The sequence below is a fragment of the Carcharodon carcharias genome, chromosome 5 (genome assembly GCF_017639515.1).
Source record: "Carcharodon carcharias isolate sCarCar2 chromosome 5, sCarCar2.pri, whole genome shotgun sequence".
In the NCBI taxonomy this organism is placed as follows: Eukaryota; Metazoa; Chordata; class Chondrichthyes; order Lamniformes; family Lamnidae; genus Carcharodon; species Carcharodon carcharias.
Genome location: NC_054471.1, coordinates 193,044,436 through 193,063,552, shown reverse-complemented (window position 1 = coordinate 193,063,552; position 19,117 = coordinate 193,044,436). Strand labels below are relative to the sequence as shown.

Here is a 19,117-nt window from a genome sequence, read left to right as displayed (position 1 = left end):
TCCTAAACATCAGAAAACTTCTCCCGGTTTTTATTCCTGATTCGTGAACGCAGGTTATTTCACTCCTTGGCATTGGACAATGTCCAAATATAGAATTAAGAATTGTTCATCAGGCTATGATTTACCTCAGCCTACCAATGAATGGTACATTGATTTTTTTTTAAATGGTAGTATCACTGCAAACTAATTTTCTCAACCAAAACATGATTGCCAAGTATCTGTGATGAGCTTTGCAGATTCAAAATGCAATCGAGAAAGAATTTGGGTTGGGACATAAACTTCCACTCACTTTGAATCTGTATCACAGGATGACGTTACCTATTGGAGTTTTGATCAGCGGTGTCTCTGGTGGTCCCATGAATCATGAAATGGCAAAGATGAAAACCACCAAATTTAGAACGGCTGGTTTTCTTACAGTTACTGGTTGCAAAGTGACTGGCTACTGTTAAGAAAGTAGCCTTACTGGAAATTGACCTTGTTTTTGAAAGTTTAATTATTTTCAGCCAGATTTATGAGCACACGCCCTAATAGTTTTTTTTGTGCATTGTGTAATTTCCACCCTTGCCCAGCAAGTAGTTGGCACAGTTGCATGTTATTGGCATAAGCACTGCCCATTTAAGTTGCCTTAACCCAGTTCCTTCCAATTGTTCTAGGCATAGGGGAAGTTTTATTCTACTGCCGGAATGGCAAAATATCAGGGTTCCAGATCTTCAGGGTTTTTTTTTAAATAAGGAAACAGTAAGATGCAAATAGTTTAATATCATTGTTGGCGGAGAAGAAAAGAGTTGACGTTTTGAGTCCTCATGACCCTTCAACAGAACTGATTTTTCTTTACAAGGAGAGGGGTGATTTCAACCCTTTCCTTGTAAAGAAAAATCAGTTCTCTTGAAAGGTCATGAGGACTCGAAACGTCAACTCTTTTCTTCTCCGCCGATGCTGCCAGACCTGCTGAGTTTTTTCAGGTAATTCTGTTTTTGTTTTGGATTTCCAGCATCCGCAGTTTCTTTGTTTTTATTTTTGTTTTTATATTATCATTGTTAGTCTGTTCATGGAATTTCCAACAAATTAACCTATTGTAAATAACATTTTAAAATATGACAGCTTGACAGGATCACAGATTAAACAAGAATTCTGTAGGACTTTGAGAATTTGCTTAAAAAAACACAATCTGAAAAAATTGAGAATTGTGCTCCATGATCATTGCATTAATCGGATCTAATTCTGTGCTGATCAACAAATACACTTCGTCCTTTTTTCCTTGTGGGTCCTTTGTTATACGTTACCTATAAGATTTTCAATAGTTCATATGCCACTGCACACAACTGTTCTGGAAGATGGTTTAAACAATTAGTGCATTGCAATTAATCAGACCAGTGCCAAATGAAAGGCTAATTTTAGATTTTCCCTATCTTGCAAATACTCAAATCAAAATAGCAGTTATCTATTTCTGTTACATGTGTAACGCAGAATCTTCGTATGTGTTGATTTCACCCCTTTTTAAGGTGTGGGCTGTTTTATTTTACCACTTCACGCGTAAACTGTTCCAAAGCATGTCAAGTGTGTACAATTTTAGGGTGAAACCTCTTACTCGGCGATAATGGACTACAGCCTGTTTCGTCATTGTGAGTCAATCCTTCAATTGTCGAGGCCATATTCTAGCCCGGTTGCTTTGAAAGGGGCGTCATGAAAATAGGAGGGAAAAGTTCGCAGAGATCTCCACACATGACGCAATGTAGAAAAATCAAAAGCAGAGAGAGAAAAAAACCCTCGTACATTTATGAATTCAGGCAGAAAGACCACTAAGAAATCCATATTGTCAAAAAGGAGCAATGTACGTATTGTAGCTTCGGGTTTTCCACAAACCAGTTAGACCTTCAATTTAAACTGCACCGTGCGCTCAGTCTAAAAACGCCATTCCCCCTCAACCGCCCCCCCCCCCACCCCTTGGAGTTTATGTTAATTTTGCAAGGAATCTACCGAGGGGCTCGCCTCGGCCGTCAGTGAAACCTGAACAACAAAGGCTGGAGCTGAAGGTAACAGAAAGGGGCTGGGGGATTTTCCACAACGCCATTTTCTACAATGTGATCCGGCTTTTGCAATTCAGGCAAGACCAAGTTCGGAGGTTTGGCAACAACAACAACAACAACAAAATAAATAAATAAATCAAAGAGCGGAGCAGGGGAAGCGAATTGGCAACAACAACAAAAAAAAAAGCGCCAGCGGATGGTGTGTGGCTCCAGCTCACCGGGATGGCGCTCCACCGAATAGAGCGACACTGAATGGTTGGGATGTAGGCTTTCGGGAAGCGACTCGATGATAAAAATATGCAACAAAAAAAAATATAAGTGTTTTCCTATTTTTATCAAAAGCTGGGGGTTGGGGTAGGAGGGTGGACAAGTCTGGTGATTTATGAAGGCAGGGTGCTTGGAATTTGGCTAAATCCTCTACCCTGGCCCGGATGGTTTGCAAATTCCTGAGGTTGGGAAGTTGCAGGTAAAAAAAAGAGAGAAAACAAGATGTAGAATAAATATTAATGGTAAACGACACGTCATGTGCAGACTGGGTCCCTGGGTGAAACCTTTGGCCCGAGAGACGCTGACGTTCTCTGTCAGTTTGAGGAGCTCCTCCAAAGCCAGATCAGCCACCCAAGCGTCTTCATTACTGCGGCAGTACTTTTTTTTATATATATAAATGGCGCTTGGCGGAGAATCACTCGTTGGTTGTTTTCTGGTTAAAGAAACATATGCGTGACGCAGTTAAAAAATTTTTTAAAAAGAAAGACCGATGCAGCGTTTCGTTTCTTGCCATTTTAACCCAGCCACTTCACAACTTAGACGTTCAAACAATAATAATAATAATAATGAAAATGACACCACGTGTGAAAATTTGGATTTTTTATTTGGTTGTGTATGATTCTCTTTGTGGGTGAAAGGGAGGGGGGGGGGGAACTTTTGACAGTGCTTTCGATCTGTTAAAAGTTAACGCACCAAACCCTTCATTTCAGGGCAAATTTCCTTGGGTTAATCTTGTGTGAACGGTTGTTCGGAAACATAATGTTGGAACATTACTTCCCACCCTGAAGTCAGTTTACAACATCTGACCTTGACCTTTGGGTGGGGCGGGTGATAAGTAAACGATCTTTCAGCCAGCTGGTAGTAGTCGTTTATTTTGTGGCAGATTGTAGAAGCTATCTGCTGCTAAATTGTTGCCCAATTCCACGTAAGGAAAGGTGCGAGCGAGGGGCTGTTTTCGACTTTAAACCTCAAACTTTTTTTTAAAAAAAAGTTTAACAGCAAGTGTGCTCCCTGCTGTTTGGACTTGTGCTCAGAGTTGGCATTTGCCCCTTTGCCAAAGCGTTCGCCCCGTATCGCACCAAATCTTTAAGATGCTATATGCTAATGGGATCGAACATTGCGACAAATGCAAATCGAAGTAGAGGTGACCCAATGCTTTTGGAGAGGGGTTTTTTTTTAAAGAATCCTTTTGTGTGTAAATTGTTTGGAAACGGCCAAAGATGCGAGTACGAGCAGCCAAGATAACCACGGCAGACCACATGGCCCTAAAGGCAGTTCGTTGTCAGCGGTCCGTGCGCTTAGCTCACTCCAGACATCGAGGAAAGACCTAGAAATCCAACTGATGCTTTATGATTTCATTTGCGCTTTTTTGCGAGGTATTTTGGACGAGTCCACCGTTGACAGCCATTGACTGCATGTCGGCAAGGTCAATGACCTTTGATTGGAGCACTTTTACGTCATCGCTATTTAGGTTGAGCCATTATGTGATCATCACCCAATTTCGTGTTTAGCCGGAGAGCTGCAGAGAGGAAGACGCTTTTTGGGCTTTCAAATAAACGCAGGCAAGGGTAATAAGCCAGACAGTAACATGAAATCTGGCAAGGAATGTTTACATAGGTCCGCAGTCCCAAATGGGCAGATTCAGGCAACCTCTTCTTTACGTCTTATGAGCTTTTTTTGTTACATCGCTCCTGGGAGTTACCGAGTGCAATCCCCTAGCCAGATAGAATCGATTTCTTTGGCAAGTTTTTTGCAGCGTCAAAGGCGCTATTAGCATGCACGTTGTTATGGTTGTTTGTGGCCCCTCGCTGCGGAAGTGTTTGCAATGAGCGTGAGTCCCCAGTAAGAAATTCCCTTCACGTAAGCAGAGACCGCTTCTTTGGGAAACAGCGACCAGCGGGTGCTCTTCCCGGATTTGACTTGCATGGCACCGTTGCAATCGACTTCAATGTAGGAAGAGCGCCCCCTAATTTGGAAGCGTTGAAACGCAGGCGTATTCCTCGCAGCTGACGTGAAAAATGTAATACTGTCACCGAGTGAACAGTGGGAAAACGTCTCATTCCCCTAGCGCTGACGTCCTTCACCTTGATTGACTCGCATTCAGTGTCTGTCCCCAAGAGAATACGTTGCGGATGTAACGCTGTATGCATCGAGTTTTGATTGTTAAATCTATGAGCATCGTAATTGAAGAGATTGTTGTTTAACTGTGGAATGCATATTGAGGTCATGTTTCTGAATGTTTTTATTGGGGGATATTTCCGATGCACTACGCTCTAATCTATAATTTATTCAGTTTTGATGGAAGCCCATTACCGCACTGACGCAAATTACCAAGATAAAAGTTTGCTTTTCACACCATAAATACCGTTTTAGTGGCTATAAGCAAATTTTGGTATCTAACCTGATTTATCATGTGTAAGGTATACATCAAAAAAAATGATGAAAATGTCATTGTCCAAATAAAAGAGTAGTTCCAACACGATGAACTGTGTTTTTACAATTTAGTTTTCACACGTGTCAATCAGCAAAACATTTCAGATGTTGAATCAAAGATATTCAACGCTGACGTAATGTTTATGTTTACTAGGTTTCCAGGCATGCAGTACATTGGTGCAGGATTTCTGTTGCAACATTTAAACCACCCCTTGCCCCATAGCAGGAAAACACGCTAAAGTTTGTAATATTGTACACATGTTATTCATCCTCTGTTCGATCGTAGCACATTCGAGGAAAAGGGTGTCAGATTTTCTGATTTGCTCGCTGCAAACATGGCATTATCGAACACAATTTAATGTTGCCCTATTAAATAGCCTCTATTTGGGCCCCCCAAAAAAGGAAAATAATACAGTGAATGAAGTGTTATTCTACGTCCACAAGCTATTAGTTTTATTTGAAACCTTGAGACTGGAGTTACGCATTAAATACGGGCCATTTAATTAAGTAAAGGCGATAACATTATGCATAAACTGTCACCGGAACTTACAATCTTGGAATATATGTTTCTCAAACAAAAATCACACTAGTGAAGTTTCCATACTTGAAAACTTTGGAAATGCTTTCTTAAAGATTGCAGTAAACAGAGGCATGGTCCAGTCATGATGTCGTGCAATCTACCCAGAATTTAAGACCTGCGACTAAAATTTAAAATCGCAGTTCCATGACCAGTGATTGAAGTCTAGAACTGTAAACCCGACGTTATTTATAATGGTAGTTTCAGAGTGACAATCTTGTTTCACAAACGTCTACATTGGTAATGCAGTCGGCGTTTAATATTGCAATGTTTATGGAAATTTTCAGTTTAAATGGTTGCGAAATTAGATAGTTATGCAAACACACTCAGGCCCGTTGTTATATCTCACAGATTGATAAAGCTTAGATTAAGCAATATGTGGTGTAGAAACAAAGTTCAAGGAATGGGACTAATACTAAATCAAGCAAAATGTAATTAGCAGTAAATATTCATGTTTTCATTGTGTGTGTATATATATATATATAGAATACGAGAAGTGGGAATGGCTGGTGGTATCACATATAATCTATTTTACTCTAGTATTTAATGTCCTTCAACAGGAAAAGCATTAATTACCTTGAAATTTATGTCATTTAGTTTCAAGATTATCTATGGTAGCTTTATAATTTACGTAGCAATTGTAAAATTAGGATTAGTTATTATGCTAAAGAACACACTTTGTAATAATTAACTTAGTTGTAAAATCTGAAATTATTGCATAATCTGTTATCTCGCTAATTTTGACAATCAGCCTTCCCAAAAGTGTTGGCAGTAAATATCCCGTTAGCAGTTAAGCTAGTGGAAATAATCACATTGCATCGTGTTGAAGCGAATGAGTGAAGGGAAAGGAGGTCTGAAATCCAGCCGAACCACGATGACAGATATTCTGACCCCACTTCGAGCTGGAAGCTCCATTATAGACAGCTCAGTGAAGGAGCTCAAAACTCCATATGGGATCCTGATAAGAAGGAACTACTCTGTTGGTCTTCACATGTTTGTAATAGAGGTTTGAATGCACTTTTTTTTAAAAAAAATGTTGACATCCAGTTGCTTCGGTCGTAAAGAGTGGTGGGAAATTGGAATGCTAAATATCTAAGTTGATTCGTGCGTCTCATCAAATGCGTTCAGCGCGAGGCCAATTGCACTCTGCAGATGTCTACAACTTAATTCGAAATAATGTGAGGGAAATGGTGGACGGGCAGTCAATTGTTGGCAGGTTTGGTGACATTTACAGTGTGGTGGAGAGGGTTGGGGGGGGGGGGGGGGGGGGGGGGGGAGGAGGTTGGTGGGAAGATCTACAGGAGTGAGAGTGTGCCGGGCTTTAGGACTGCGCGGAATCCAGGCTGTGCTCGGTAGGACTCTGCAGTAAGTGTAGAGGACCTCAAGGAGGCCGCGCCGGCTGGGGAGGACGCTGGAAGAATCAGCCGAGGGAAAAGGTCCAGGCCTGGATTGGCAACGGGTAATTTACACTCGGATCACTATTAAACTCATCAGCTAATCAATATATTTTCCGATTGTCAACTTTTCGAACGGCGATTGCGAACCTAGTGCAGTAAAAGATGGTGATGTTTTTCCTTTAATGGGGGCTGGGGGGGAGGGAGGGGGGGGGGTTGGTGGGGGTGGGTTGTTTGGTGGGTTGGTTGGTTGGTTTGGTGGGGGGGGGGGGGGGGGGGTAGAGAGGGAGAGAGAGAGAGAAGAGGTTCCATCAGAGCTCTCTGCAGATGTGTATCCTCCTGTACGTTTTAACGATTGTTCACTTTCACCGTGAACTTGGGAGGTTTTAATGGGGAAGAACTGCGTTTTCCGATTAAGCGAAGGAGCTGTTAAAAGCTGAAATATTCCTTCAGTGCAATCTGGCCGTGTCTGTGTGTGATTTTTCTCTCTCTCTCTCTCTCTCTCTTCCCCCCACCCCCCCCCCCCCCCCCCCCCCCCCTCCTCCTCCTACTCCTCCTCTAAAGTCTTACATCGAACAAAAATGTAGCTAAGCCTTGGTACGTGTTAGTATTCACTGCAGCTAAAGCTAGTTTATCATCTGAAGCTTGGCTCTCTTCCAAACTCCACTTCTATAGTCAGTCTCTGGCACTTCCATTGCTCGCTTTCTGATAGCGCCGGCGAACCAAAATGGCATCAAATTCTGCATCAGTGCAGCCCATTTGGAGAATTTTGTTTTCTAACTGTGCAATAGTAAATGATTCCCCCGAGATTATTTGATGTCCGTGTGGAATCATGATGGATCGTACCTTGCCCCACCTGCACGCAAATCTGGGGGTGGTGGGGGGGACGGGGGGGGGGTGGTATATGTAAACTACATGCTTTCTTTAGTAATACATTTTTATTTCAATATACATTACTGCCTCTGCTGAACATGTCACTGTTTTATTTTTTGTTCCTGAGCACCACTGTGATCTGCAGCAAAGTGCAGTAGTTGTTACTTAACATGTGTTACATAATCATGTCTTAATGTCTTCAGTGTATCCCGTTATTGTAGGTATCAGGATCCTGGGATTTCTTTGCTTTTATTTACTTTCAAAGTTACCAAGTGGTAGCGGATGGATTTTTATTTTTGCAATTGTATATCTGCTGCACTATTAACATGTAGATAAGTCTATTTGAAGCAGCCAACAATAATTAACGTTCATAGTTGTGGCACATGGATAATTTTGGGGATGTCATGTTGTGAATGCTTCTTTATGTGATTATTTGTAGTGAAACGGTCTATGAAGGTTAACCTGAAGTTTAAAGGCAGCAGACGCCATGTTATCGAGCTATTCCCAATGATTCTAGATGAAGGAAGGGAGGGGGTCGGGGGGGGGGGGGCGGTGGGGGGGAGGAGCAGACGGGCGGGGGGGCTAGAGGGGAGTGTTGAAGCAATGGAAGGCTCCAGAAAATCTCTCTCACTGCCAAGTACAACATCACACATGGCAAATGCATGCAGGATTTTCCATAGCAACAGGTGCTCAGTCCCTTATTTTGACGGGGCGTTATTTTTTTTCATCATCGCTGCTACTATTGCGGGACTGATGCACACAGTCATCAGTCCTAGTACAGTCAGACTAGCTGAGGTCACCGTTTCTGAGTCAAAACACAGAGCAAAGCTCTAATTATCAATCAGATCACAAGTCGGGTGTTTCGAGGAAACAGGTCATCTTCTCGATCTTTATAATTTAAAAAAAAAACCTGAATGACGTACGGGACTTTATTCACACGCTAAGATGCGCTTTTCTTTTCAATGTGTATTATTTTACATCCGATATGTCAACCTGCAGCCCGTGGTCAAACACTTATTCTGAATTGCACGGATCAACACAAAAAAAAAGGGGCGAGCGGTTTCGGAGAGAGAGAGAGAGAGCATTTAATCCAGTAATGTAATACGTAACACACAATATGATAGGGACATCGGATATTTCAAGGGGATCTGGAAGTATCACTCGACTTTGTTACGTATCCAATTGTTTCCACATGTGTGAAGATTAGTTTGCATCAAAGATCGAGCGAAAGAGGTTTAAAACAAAATGCTGGACGAGAGATTCTTGCCAGTGAGGTACATAGAAAAACAGGGAAATCTGGGCTGGTTCTTGAGGTGCTGCTGACAAGCTTGACGAAGATGAGGGGGAAATGGAAAATGCTGACCGAGCAGAACGTGAGAATGAAACGTTGCCAGCAAAAAAAAAATTATATATTAAAAAAAAAGATGCATTTTAATTTAAAGCAAAAAAGGGTCGCTTTCTCCTCTGGCCAAAGCTAGTAAAGCAACAAAATGCGCAGTTTGGCACCATGTCAAAACCGCCATGTTATAACAGAGAGAAGGAGAGGAGAGAGGAGGGGGGTGGTGGTGGTGGTGGGGGGAAACACTTATTCAATGTAATTGTGGTCTGTTACGGTTTTTTTTAAAGGGGAGGCACCTATGACAATAATGTTCAACCAGGTGTCCCAAGTGTGTGGGGCGGGCAGGGGAAGCTGACGATTTGTGATGATCAGCAGGCGAGATATATATATATATATACGATGCTCAACGTGAAAATGGTTGTCAACAACTGTCCAGCTTCACTGCCTGGAACGATTATCATCTTCGCTAAGGTGACAGGAGCCCCGAGTAGCCAAATCATTGAAGACGTTAAGAAATCGATCCTTAATTTGACTGTTCCAAAAAAAAAATCACCAATTGTTTTTTTTTGTTTATTTATTCGCTTTTTTTTTTCTTTTTCCAGACAAGGAAAAGCCGAAGGACAGAAGGCACTGCTCCGCTTTATTCTGTGTAAAATCTTAACAATCTATTAAATCTGATCCCATGATGCCGTCCAACACCAACACAAACCCTGCCCTGGAAGAAGGAGTTGAGACACAGATGGTAAGAAATGAGCCCCCCCCCCACCAAACCCTTCAGATTTTAACACTTTATTCCATTGCATTTCTTTGTTTTGGTTCCGTGACAGGGTTTTGTTGAGGTCGGGCGGGAGCGGGACCCCCGACCTTCGCCAAATCCTTAGGGCCACAGTGTGTCTCTCCCCCCCCCCACCCTCCCCCTCCCTGAATTCCTGTTGTGTGGCTCCGCGCTGGGATCTTGCTGATCGGTGGGAGCTGCTTTTTTCTTGTGCTGCTGAAGCTGCCAGGCGTTGCATTGTGGGATTGTCGCATAGCGCAGGCAAAAGTCAGTTCAAACTTTCAACTCTGCAGCCCCGCAATCCCCGCCCCGCACTGAGGCCCCCCCCCCACCTCAACCACCGCAATCCCCGCCCCGCACAGTCTCCCCCGTCCGCAATCCCCGTCATCCCCGCCCCGCGGCAGCAGCCACCACCCCCCCCCCCACAACACCACCACGTCCTGTCCGCAATCCCCGCCCCGCACAGCCCCCCCCGCCCCGCAATCCCCGTCATCCCCGCCCGCAATCCCCGCTCCGCACAGCCCCCCCCCCCGCCCCGCAATCCCCGTCATCCCCGCCCGCAATCCCCGCCCCGCAATCCCCGCCCCGCACAGCACCCCCCCCGCTCCGCAATCCCCGCCCGCAATCCCCGCCCCGCACAGCCCCAGCGGGGCCCCCCCACGTCATCCCCGCCCGCGCCAGCCCCGCCCGCCCCGCACAGCCCCAGCGCCCTCCCCCCCCCCCAATCATCCCCGCCCCGCGGCAGCAGCCACCCCCTCCCCTCGTCCTGTCTCCAATCCCCACTCGCGCCAGCTCCGACCGCAATCCCCGCCCCGCAGTCCCCGTCATCCCCGCCCGCGTCAGGCCCGTCCGCAATCCCCGCCCCGCACAGCGCGCCCCCCCCCCCGTCATCCCCGCCCCCCCCTTAGTCCCGTCCTGTCCGCAATCCCCGCCCCGCACAGACCCCCCCCCCCCCCCCCCCGGCCTCGCAATCCCCGTCATCCCCGCCCCGCAATTCGCCTGCCCGTCAACGCATCACACCTCCGACCCGCACAGCCTCGTCATCCCGTTCGCGCTGCGCCAGACCGCTCGTGTCCGCCAGATCCCGTGGTCCTCGTGGATTCCTATTTAAATTATTTATTTATTACAATGGGATTTTATCACCGTCCGCAACCCCACCTCCATCTCTGCCGACAAACACCGTCACACTGCGTCAGCGTCCAAGTGGTTTATGTCCCGAGTAAACACGGCCAGGGTTGCACCCAGTTCACAAACTTTCACCTCGTCCATTTGGAGGGAGCGGGTCCATGTGCAGCGTGAAGTACTGAACCTGAACCTCCGCATCTGCTGGCCGGCTGTTGTTTGGGGGGTGGGGGGTGGGGGGTGGGGGGTGGAGAAACAAAAAAGTGAACCGGGTTGCCAATGCCAGAAAACCCCCGTCGCTGCAGCCGATGTTCAGCAGGTTAAAATAAAGTGTACAGACGGCGCAAGATTCATTTGCCGCAACTTGCTGTTCAACTGTTTGTTTGGCAGAGCGCTAATGTTATTCAGTGGGCCCATTGAGAGTTGATTACAGTCGAGGTGGTGGTGTTCTGGTTTATCAACGTGTCAGCGATATTAATCCAGATGACCCTCTTCAAAATAAACCAACCTGGAATTCTGCACTCAGAATGAACAAAATTTCAAACTCCCAAAGTAGTCAAATAGTATTTTTTTTTTAAAAAACGTAAACATTATATTTGTCCAGATTTAAACATTGGGGGGAAAATAAGTTCTTTTAAAAATGGTTTTAATGCCCCAATTGTCTTCATTTGAGCTACTTCCTTCACCGCAAAGTTAGTTTCATCTTTCCATCGAATTTTCCTGCCACTACAGTTAGTCAACAAAGCTTTGCATATGGCAGGGTGAGCATCTCTAATTGCTGTTACTGTACATTTCACTTCTGTGAGGTGTTCAGTACAATGAAGGAGAACTGAAGGAACACTCATTAATAGTGTCACATGGGTCTGAATAGCTGACAGTACTGGACCTGTAGACCCCTCAAAATCATTCATTAAACAATAACTTGGAACTAGTAATGAAAATAGTACAACTTTTAGTCATTTTCCTTCTCTCTTAAACACTCTGGCACCACATATGATTCCTTCAGAAGGTGCCACTCTCAAATCAGCCACTGGAAGGTGGGTAAGACTAGCCATGGCTCGTCTCACCATCTAGTTTTGCCTCCCTTGTATGTAAGTGCCTTTTCACAGCTCAGTATATTTCCTTGTGAGTCTGCACACAGTTAGTCTGCGCACAGTTAGTCTGCGCACAGTTAGTCTGCGCACAGTTAGTCTGCGCACAGTTAGTCTGCGCACAGTTAGTCTGCGCACAGTTAGTCTGCACACAGTTAGTCTGCGCACAGTTAGTCTGCGCACAGTTAGTCTGCACACAGTTAGTCTGCGCACAGTTAGTCTGCGCACAGTTAGTCTGCGCACAGTTAGTCTGCACACAGTTAGTCTGCACACAGTTAGTCTGCGCACAGTTGGAGCTCACTGAGCAGGTGCCAAACTGAGTATTTGCACTCTCATATCATCTAGGTGCAATAACAGCTTGTTCCACTGAAGAAGATTTAATGGTATTCAATCTTAAAATAAACCCTTTTGTAGAATATAAATGTTACTACTTCCATAGTATCCTGTATTTCTGCATTAAATATATCACTTCATGCCATTAATCAAAAAGCAGATCTGAGAAATAGACACCCTGCAAGTAGTCAACATATCTCTTCTGTGGTTATTTAACTTTTCATTATAAATTAATAATGATCAATGATTATAAATGAATTAATTGGAAAAAAATAATCAATTATTAGGGCTAAAAAGATGACTAATATCTGACTGTTCACAAGGGGTCAATTTATAGAAACTGTACAAATATATTACTGAATGTTTTGCACTATTTATAGGCAAACTCTATAGGAAGATACAAAACAGAAACAAAAATACCTGGAAAAACTCAGCAGGTCTGGCAGCATATGCGGAGAGGAACACAGTTAACGTTTCGAGTCCGTATGACTCTTCAGCAGAACACCTCTTTTCTATTTTTAATTAGTTCTGTTGAAGAGTCATACGGACTCGAAAAGTTAACTGTGTTCCTCTCTGCAGATGCTGCCAGACCTGCTGAGTTTTTCCAGGTATCTTTGTTTTTGTTTAGGAAAATACAAACTCAGTTTACTTGGGTACTGTGTAAGTTGATTATCTTTGCTACATCTTTGGAATTTGTCTAATGCCAAGGTTTAAAACTGAACAAAGTGGAAGAATCCCAATCTATATTGAGGCCTTGTTCCACTAGTCACATTTATAAGCTGTCTATATTAGCTGCATGCTTTTTTAAACTCTTCCATCTCACAGACTCTGTTTTCCTTTTGTCTGCCCATTTATATTTCTCTATCTGAATAGTTCACTTCACAGGTTTTCCCTTTTCTTTATCTTTCTCTCTCTTTCTGACTCCATGAACTCCCACTGTCTGCATTTTGTAGGACTATAATTCTTTTTGTAAATATATGCCTTCAATCATGCCCCTTCGTAACTGTCATCCTGGTTACCATAAAGGAATCATCTATCTTACACACAATGCTTATCAACACAAATGCATGTGTATTAGCTTGATTGCTGCTGCTATTGTGACACTACAATCACAGCTGTTGCTGCTCCCACCTTTATCACAGTTCCATGTTGTACAGAATTAAAATGTTTCAATTTATTTCAAGTGTGTTAGAAATGACTGATAACTGTCAAAATAAGCAGTTTATTTTGTGCCACCTACACCAAATCAATTCTTCAGGGAAATAATTTAATATGCAAGTTATTCAACACTGATGCAGCCATTGTGATACAAAGACCAGAGTAGCTAAATACTGATTCCTTACATTATCCAGTACAACAAAGTAAATGTATTGGATACAATTTCAAATTCTTCTAGAATTGTGTACTTGTAAAATAATTGTGATTACACCGAAAATATCACAAATCATTACACTCAATGAAATGGTTACTGCATTACTCACCATGGTAATTTGACTTATCTGCGTAAAAGAAAGTCAAATTCTGCAGTAATTGTCAACAATTCTTCTTACTCATATTAGTATTTTAGCCTTTGATGCAGTCCGCTACTTGTTCATGTATGAAAGTGCATTAATTGAGTTTGAGTTGTCACACAAATGGTTAGAAGTGGATCAATTTGTCACTAAAAGTAAACATTATAGATCCTCCATTCTTGGTTGGAGTCATTTTGTCTTAGAAAGTGGATTTGAGTTCTTTCTAGCAACAAAGTGGGTATAAAGTCAAATAGACTCGTCAGAGGTTTCATATAGATTCCCAAGAGATATATGAACTTAATGCTGTGATGTAGCAGTTGTTGCTAGCTGGTAACATGAATGCTTAGTAAAAGTCATAGCCACTGTATGTTTGTTTTATCTCCCATATTTTGTAATTCCCATCAATTGAATCCTGTAGGCAACCATACTACATTTTACCAAATTTAATATACTTTCAGTAAAGTTGGATGCCAGTGCAGACTTTGTTTGTTAAAAGAGAAAACCTTTGTTTTTAGTAAGAGAAAATAGAGCTTTCCTCACCAAAGTATGACAGTTGTGATTTGTACATGTGGTGCAAAGGCATTTTCAAAGTAAAATACCTTCACCCAGAACAGTAAACAGAATTTTAGATGAAAATTGTTAACACAAGCATAAATTGCAAGGCTCAGACTCTTTGGGTGAGGTTTCAGATGGCAGTTTATGGTGAGGCTTCATGCAAATTTATCAGCTTCAAAACTTCTTCAGTAAAGGCTTATTAATTTATATAACAAGTCTAACTTCACTGGTGATTTGTAACATTGTGTTGAAACCATGATTGTGCAAAGTGAAGCCCAATCCAAATAATTAAAGCTGTAGCCAGTGGCTGTGAAATAATGTAAATCTTGACAAATGTAATTTCTTTAAAGCTTTGTTACTTTGTAGCGCCAGAAAGATACAATGAAACAACTGTACTACATAAATAGTGAATACCTTTCAATATTAGACTTTACTTTGACTTTTTAATTTCCTAGGCAGTATTACAAATTGCACAACTATAACATTCCTTTGGCAGGTCTGCCAGCTTTGGGGAAAATATATATTTCATAGAGTTCAGTCCTCCAGTGGTGCCAATTAGCAGTTTATCTCACCCAGCAGGTTGACCATATCTCCATAACAACCAGCATGTTAGCGTCAAAAGCAGCTGGCTGACTACTAACTTTAGTATTAAGCTTGACCTCAGATGTCCTCGGATCACTGTGTCTTGTACCACTTTAATTTTATTTTAAGGCAGAATCAGTAAGTTGGAGAAAATATGTTTCACGAAGAGGGATGGTATTTATCTAAAATATATTATAAATCACCCAATATTAAAATATAATCAAGAATTCGAGTGCCTTTGAAGGACAAGGGTGCAAAACCTTTTGACCACTAAATTCCTATTCTGAGTTTAAGGTTAAAGTACATTATTGGATCAAAATAGTTTGAAAGATATCTCTTATCTAGTCAGTAACATTCAATATTGATACTGGTGCATAAAATGGAAGAACAGAGAATTCTAGTTTCTCACCCAATATTTATTACTCAAGTCTCACAACCGAAAGCATACTGACTGAATTTTCCCAGTCCCACAGAAGCGGGTTAGAAGGAGGGACTGGGAGCAAAATTTGTAAAATGGCGCATTGGATAGCTGACCAGCGTGTTCCCAACTCTGAATGATCCTGCTGCAGGTGGGGGTGAACACGGTAGAGGCTACCCACGCAGCAGCAACGGGTAGCCAAATAGGGGAAAGATGATGGTGCTGTTGGGCTCTTCCCAATAGCGAATGCATTCCTGTTGGAGCCAGAGCCCAGCATTTAATAGGAGGTGGCTTCCTAACACAGGCTGAGACATCACCAAAGCGTTATCTTTCTCACCACAACATAGACACACTGGAATGTGAAGGGGAATTGTCACAGCTGCAAACCATTCTGTGGAAGTGTTCCCCTCCACAGTGATGGTCTGACAAATGTGACTCTGCATGTTTTCTAATTTTTTTCAATGCTGCAGTCTCATGCCTGCCTCATAGGCCCCAGCTTGCCCAGTGGTGCTGCCAGCTGGATAATTGCTGCAGGCCCTTCTACCAGGCCTCCCAGGCCCTTCTACCAGGCCTCCCAGGCCCTTCTACCAGGCCTTCCACTTCCCTGATCCACCCACCGTCCTTAAATGAATGGAGGTCCTAAACATGGCTTTTTAAGTGGCTGCCTCCAGGAAGATCATGAATGACATCCCATCATGGCCGCTTCTGGATTCCTATCCAGAATTGAGGCCTACATTGAGATTGCGATCCAACTGGGAAAATTCAGCCCATTATATTATCATGATCTCATTGCTTATTGTGGGGCCTTGCTGTCTGCAACTTAGCTGTTATATTTTCCTACATTATAACAGTCTCTACAATTCACAAGTTCTTCATTGGCTAGAAAGCACTGAGATGTTATGAGGTTGTGGAGCTGTTTTATAAATGCAAATTGTTTTGTCAATCAAATTGTGGCTGAAATGTCTTTTTTAACTATTGTTTGCTTTATGTAAAATATCTTTTTTGTCAAATCGATGTTTGCAGCAGAGGATATTGTTTTACCATATTCTCTGATATGTTTGATTTCAGTTGACGTAATATCATCCAGGCACCTGAATTTCCCTTGGTAATCTGATACTAAATCACTTTGCCTCACTTGATACCTTTTATGGCACCCTGTTCTCTCTACAAACAGATTCTCTCTTCCCTCCTCCCCAAGCTATTTGGATGTTCTTAACTTCTGTTTGTGTTCCTTCTAGACTTTTCAGGTTTGCTATGCTATCTTTACTGATGGTTTATGTTTGCATCAATTTTAAGTTTTGGAAATTTTTTGGCATCTTGTGCAGTTAGTAGTGATTTAGTCAGCCAGTGATCTTTGCAATTTATAGAATTCACAATTTTCCTAATTAGTTATTTGTTCTGGTACTTGTAGCTACTCCATTAGTATTGTGCTTCATTAGTTTCTCCAATAGATAAACACACATTTGTCAGTCTGGTGCATATATAAGACTTAACACCGATCAGCATTCAGTGGTGTCCAAAGATTCTACTGTGAATAAGGTAATATGGTATCACTTCGGTACTTCTGTTTGTTGTCAGCATAGCTTTAGTTGGACCATTGGCATCATCTTGTTTCTTCTCTGGCTTTCTTCAAGCCTCCCTCAGTCCATGTCTCAATGTTACTCACCCATCTGATTTTTCTGCTTCCTCTTCTGTTTTTATCCTCCATTTCTCCTCCAATTGTTGCCGGGATAAGGCTGTTGGGTTTTTGTTTTCAATATCCATACTTAGCTATCTTTCTCTCTCTAACTGTACTTAGCAACCCTTTTGATTCCTGAACTTCTACTCATGATCTAACCCACTCATTTGTCTTTCTGTCTATCCCTAGCTTCAGTTAGAATATCACAATTAATGTCAAACAATTGTCTTCTATGCTATCACATTGAGGCTGCCACTGACTTTATTAGCATCTTTCAGTTTCTGTTCATTATTACACTCCTTAGTTAAAATTCTGTGGCAATACAACACCGTAGAAACTTTCTACATATCAAGTGGAGTAAGAAATATATACCATTCAAGTTTCATTGCTGCAGATTTTAACTTTTTCAAACTTATTGATGTATTACAAGCCCATTGCAAACTTGCAGCTTTCATCTTATAATGTAGAAATCTATAGATCACTACAAAACAAAAACTTATCTTGAAATTCTGTATCTACAGGTCCTAAGCGACTAATAAAATTACATTAGGCCATGCATCACGTAGCATGGCTTTCATCTCAGCAATCTCAATGGAAAAAATAATATCTCAAAGAGCTTTCATAATATTTCGGATTTACTATGAATCCTTGAAATTTGTTCCTCAAATTACAAAAACTGGACAAAGAAAATGATTGATTTTCAACTGTCTTTTCACCTCATCTTGTTCCTATGCAGATAGGTTTCATGAAGAAGCCAGCACCAGATGGAACATTTTTGTTTTATTCTTGCAAAACGCAGAAGTATATCCAGATATTAAAAATATGTCTTGCATGCATTCTGTTCATCATAATGTGGGCATCACATTTTTATATGCACATTTTGCATCATACTTGCACCTGATAGACATAGACGTAGATTTCATATTCAAAAAATAGCTTATTAAATAGTTAATGTACTGATCAGATGTAGCTATAGTAGTTACACTTACGAAGAAGAACCGCTAAGGATGCACAACTACGACCAATTCGGTGGCAAAAAAAGCTACATATATATGTACGTATGTATGTGTATGTATGTATAAAAAGTGAACCAATGAAATTCTCCAAAATATTGTTCACAAAGCAATTTTGGCTACGATATTTGTTTCTCATTCAAGATTAGGACTTATAATCAGAAAAAATAATTGTCACATAATAATGGATGAACTTACAAGAAAATGATTCATAGAATAGTGTTCACAATGCCTCCAATATTTTCCATTGGAGGCCTGTGCCCGTCTCAAGCCTGAGTCTTTTGTTCATAGATGCTCTCGGACCCATTATTCTAAGCTGAATAGGCTCAATAATGTAGCAGCTTATAGCTCCTAGCATGCTTTGAGCCTGCAGATTTTTTATGGTTGACGGCAAGGCTTGCCATTTGCTGAGCATGGCACATCGTATTGTTAATAAGCCTTAAGCACTATTCCAGTCCTGCGTATCAAAAATTAATGCAGATTAAAGCTCCAGAGGAAATTATTCTTATAAACGATGAAGTGAATCGGGAGTTGTACTTTTTGACTAAAACTCAAAACAAAATATAAAATTAACTTTTAAACTTTTTTTCTGACATAAGCTTAAAAGCAATATGTACTGTACACGAGCTGATCTGCAACTATGGTTCACAAGTACAGCAGGGAGTCAAACTAAAGAGAAAACCAACACATGGGAAGGATTAGGCAAGACAACAGAGAGCGTGTCTTTGTATCACGTAATGCATTCTAAATCCCTACCAGCTGCATTTCTTGTATTTATGTTTATCTCAGGACTCAGAATCAACCAGGATAACAAACTAATTGATATGAACAATACCTGTTACACTGCCTTAGATAAATCTGGCATCCATTTTTTTCTATTTTTGCCAGCACGTAGAAGACTCACTGGACAGTTCAGCAATAATTTTGCACCATTGCTAGCTGCTCCAGATGTTGGATGTGGCCCACTCTGGAATTGAAGTTATGAGTGCCTAGCAGGGTGTATTTTAAGGGTTTTTATTTGCTGCACATACAGATGGACGACAATTCCCAGAAGGTGATTCTACTGGTGAATGCTCAATTTCTAGGTTCAACATATAACTACTTCATCCTCTGCCTGTCAAAAAAGTAT

General features: G+C 41.9%; 1 protein-coding gene across 6 annotated transcripts in view; it reads left to right on the top strand.

Annotated features, from left to right (window-relative positions):
* Positions 1 to 6,662: 6,662 nt before the first annotated feature.
* The window catches only part of dnmt3ab (DNA (cytosine-5-)-methyltransferase 3 alpha b), a 620,530-nt gene continuing 608,075 nt past the window's right edge, over positions 6,663 to 19,117 (top strand). For all 6 annotated transcript variants that reach the window (XM_041188736.1, XM_041188735.1, XM_041188734.1 and 3 more), the window contains exons 1-2: positions 6,663 to 6,763; positions 9,513 to 9,652. In XM_041188736.1, coding sequence (XP_041044670.1) covers positions 9,593 to 9,652 — 60 coding nt within the window. In that variant the 5' untranslated portion in view covers positions 6,663 to 6,763; positions 9,513 to 9,592. The remainder of the gene's footprint in view (positions 6,764 to 9,512; positions 9,653 to 19,117) is intronic.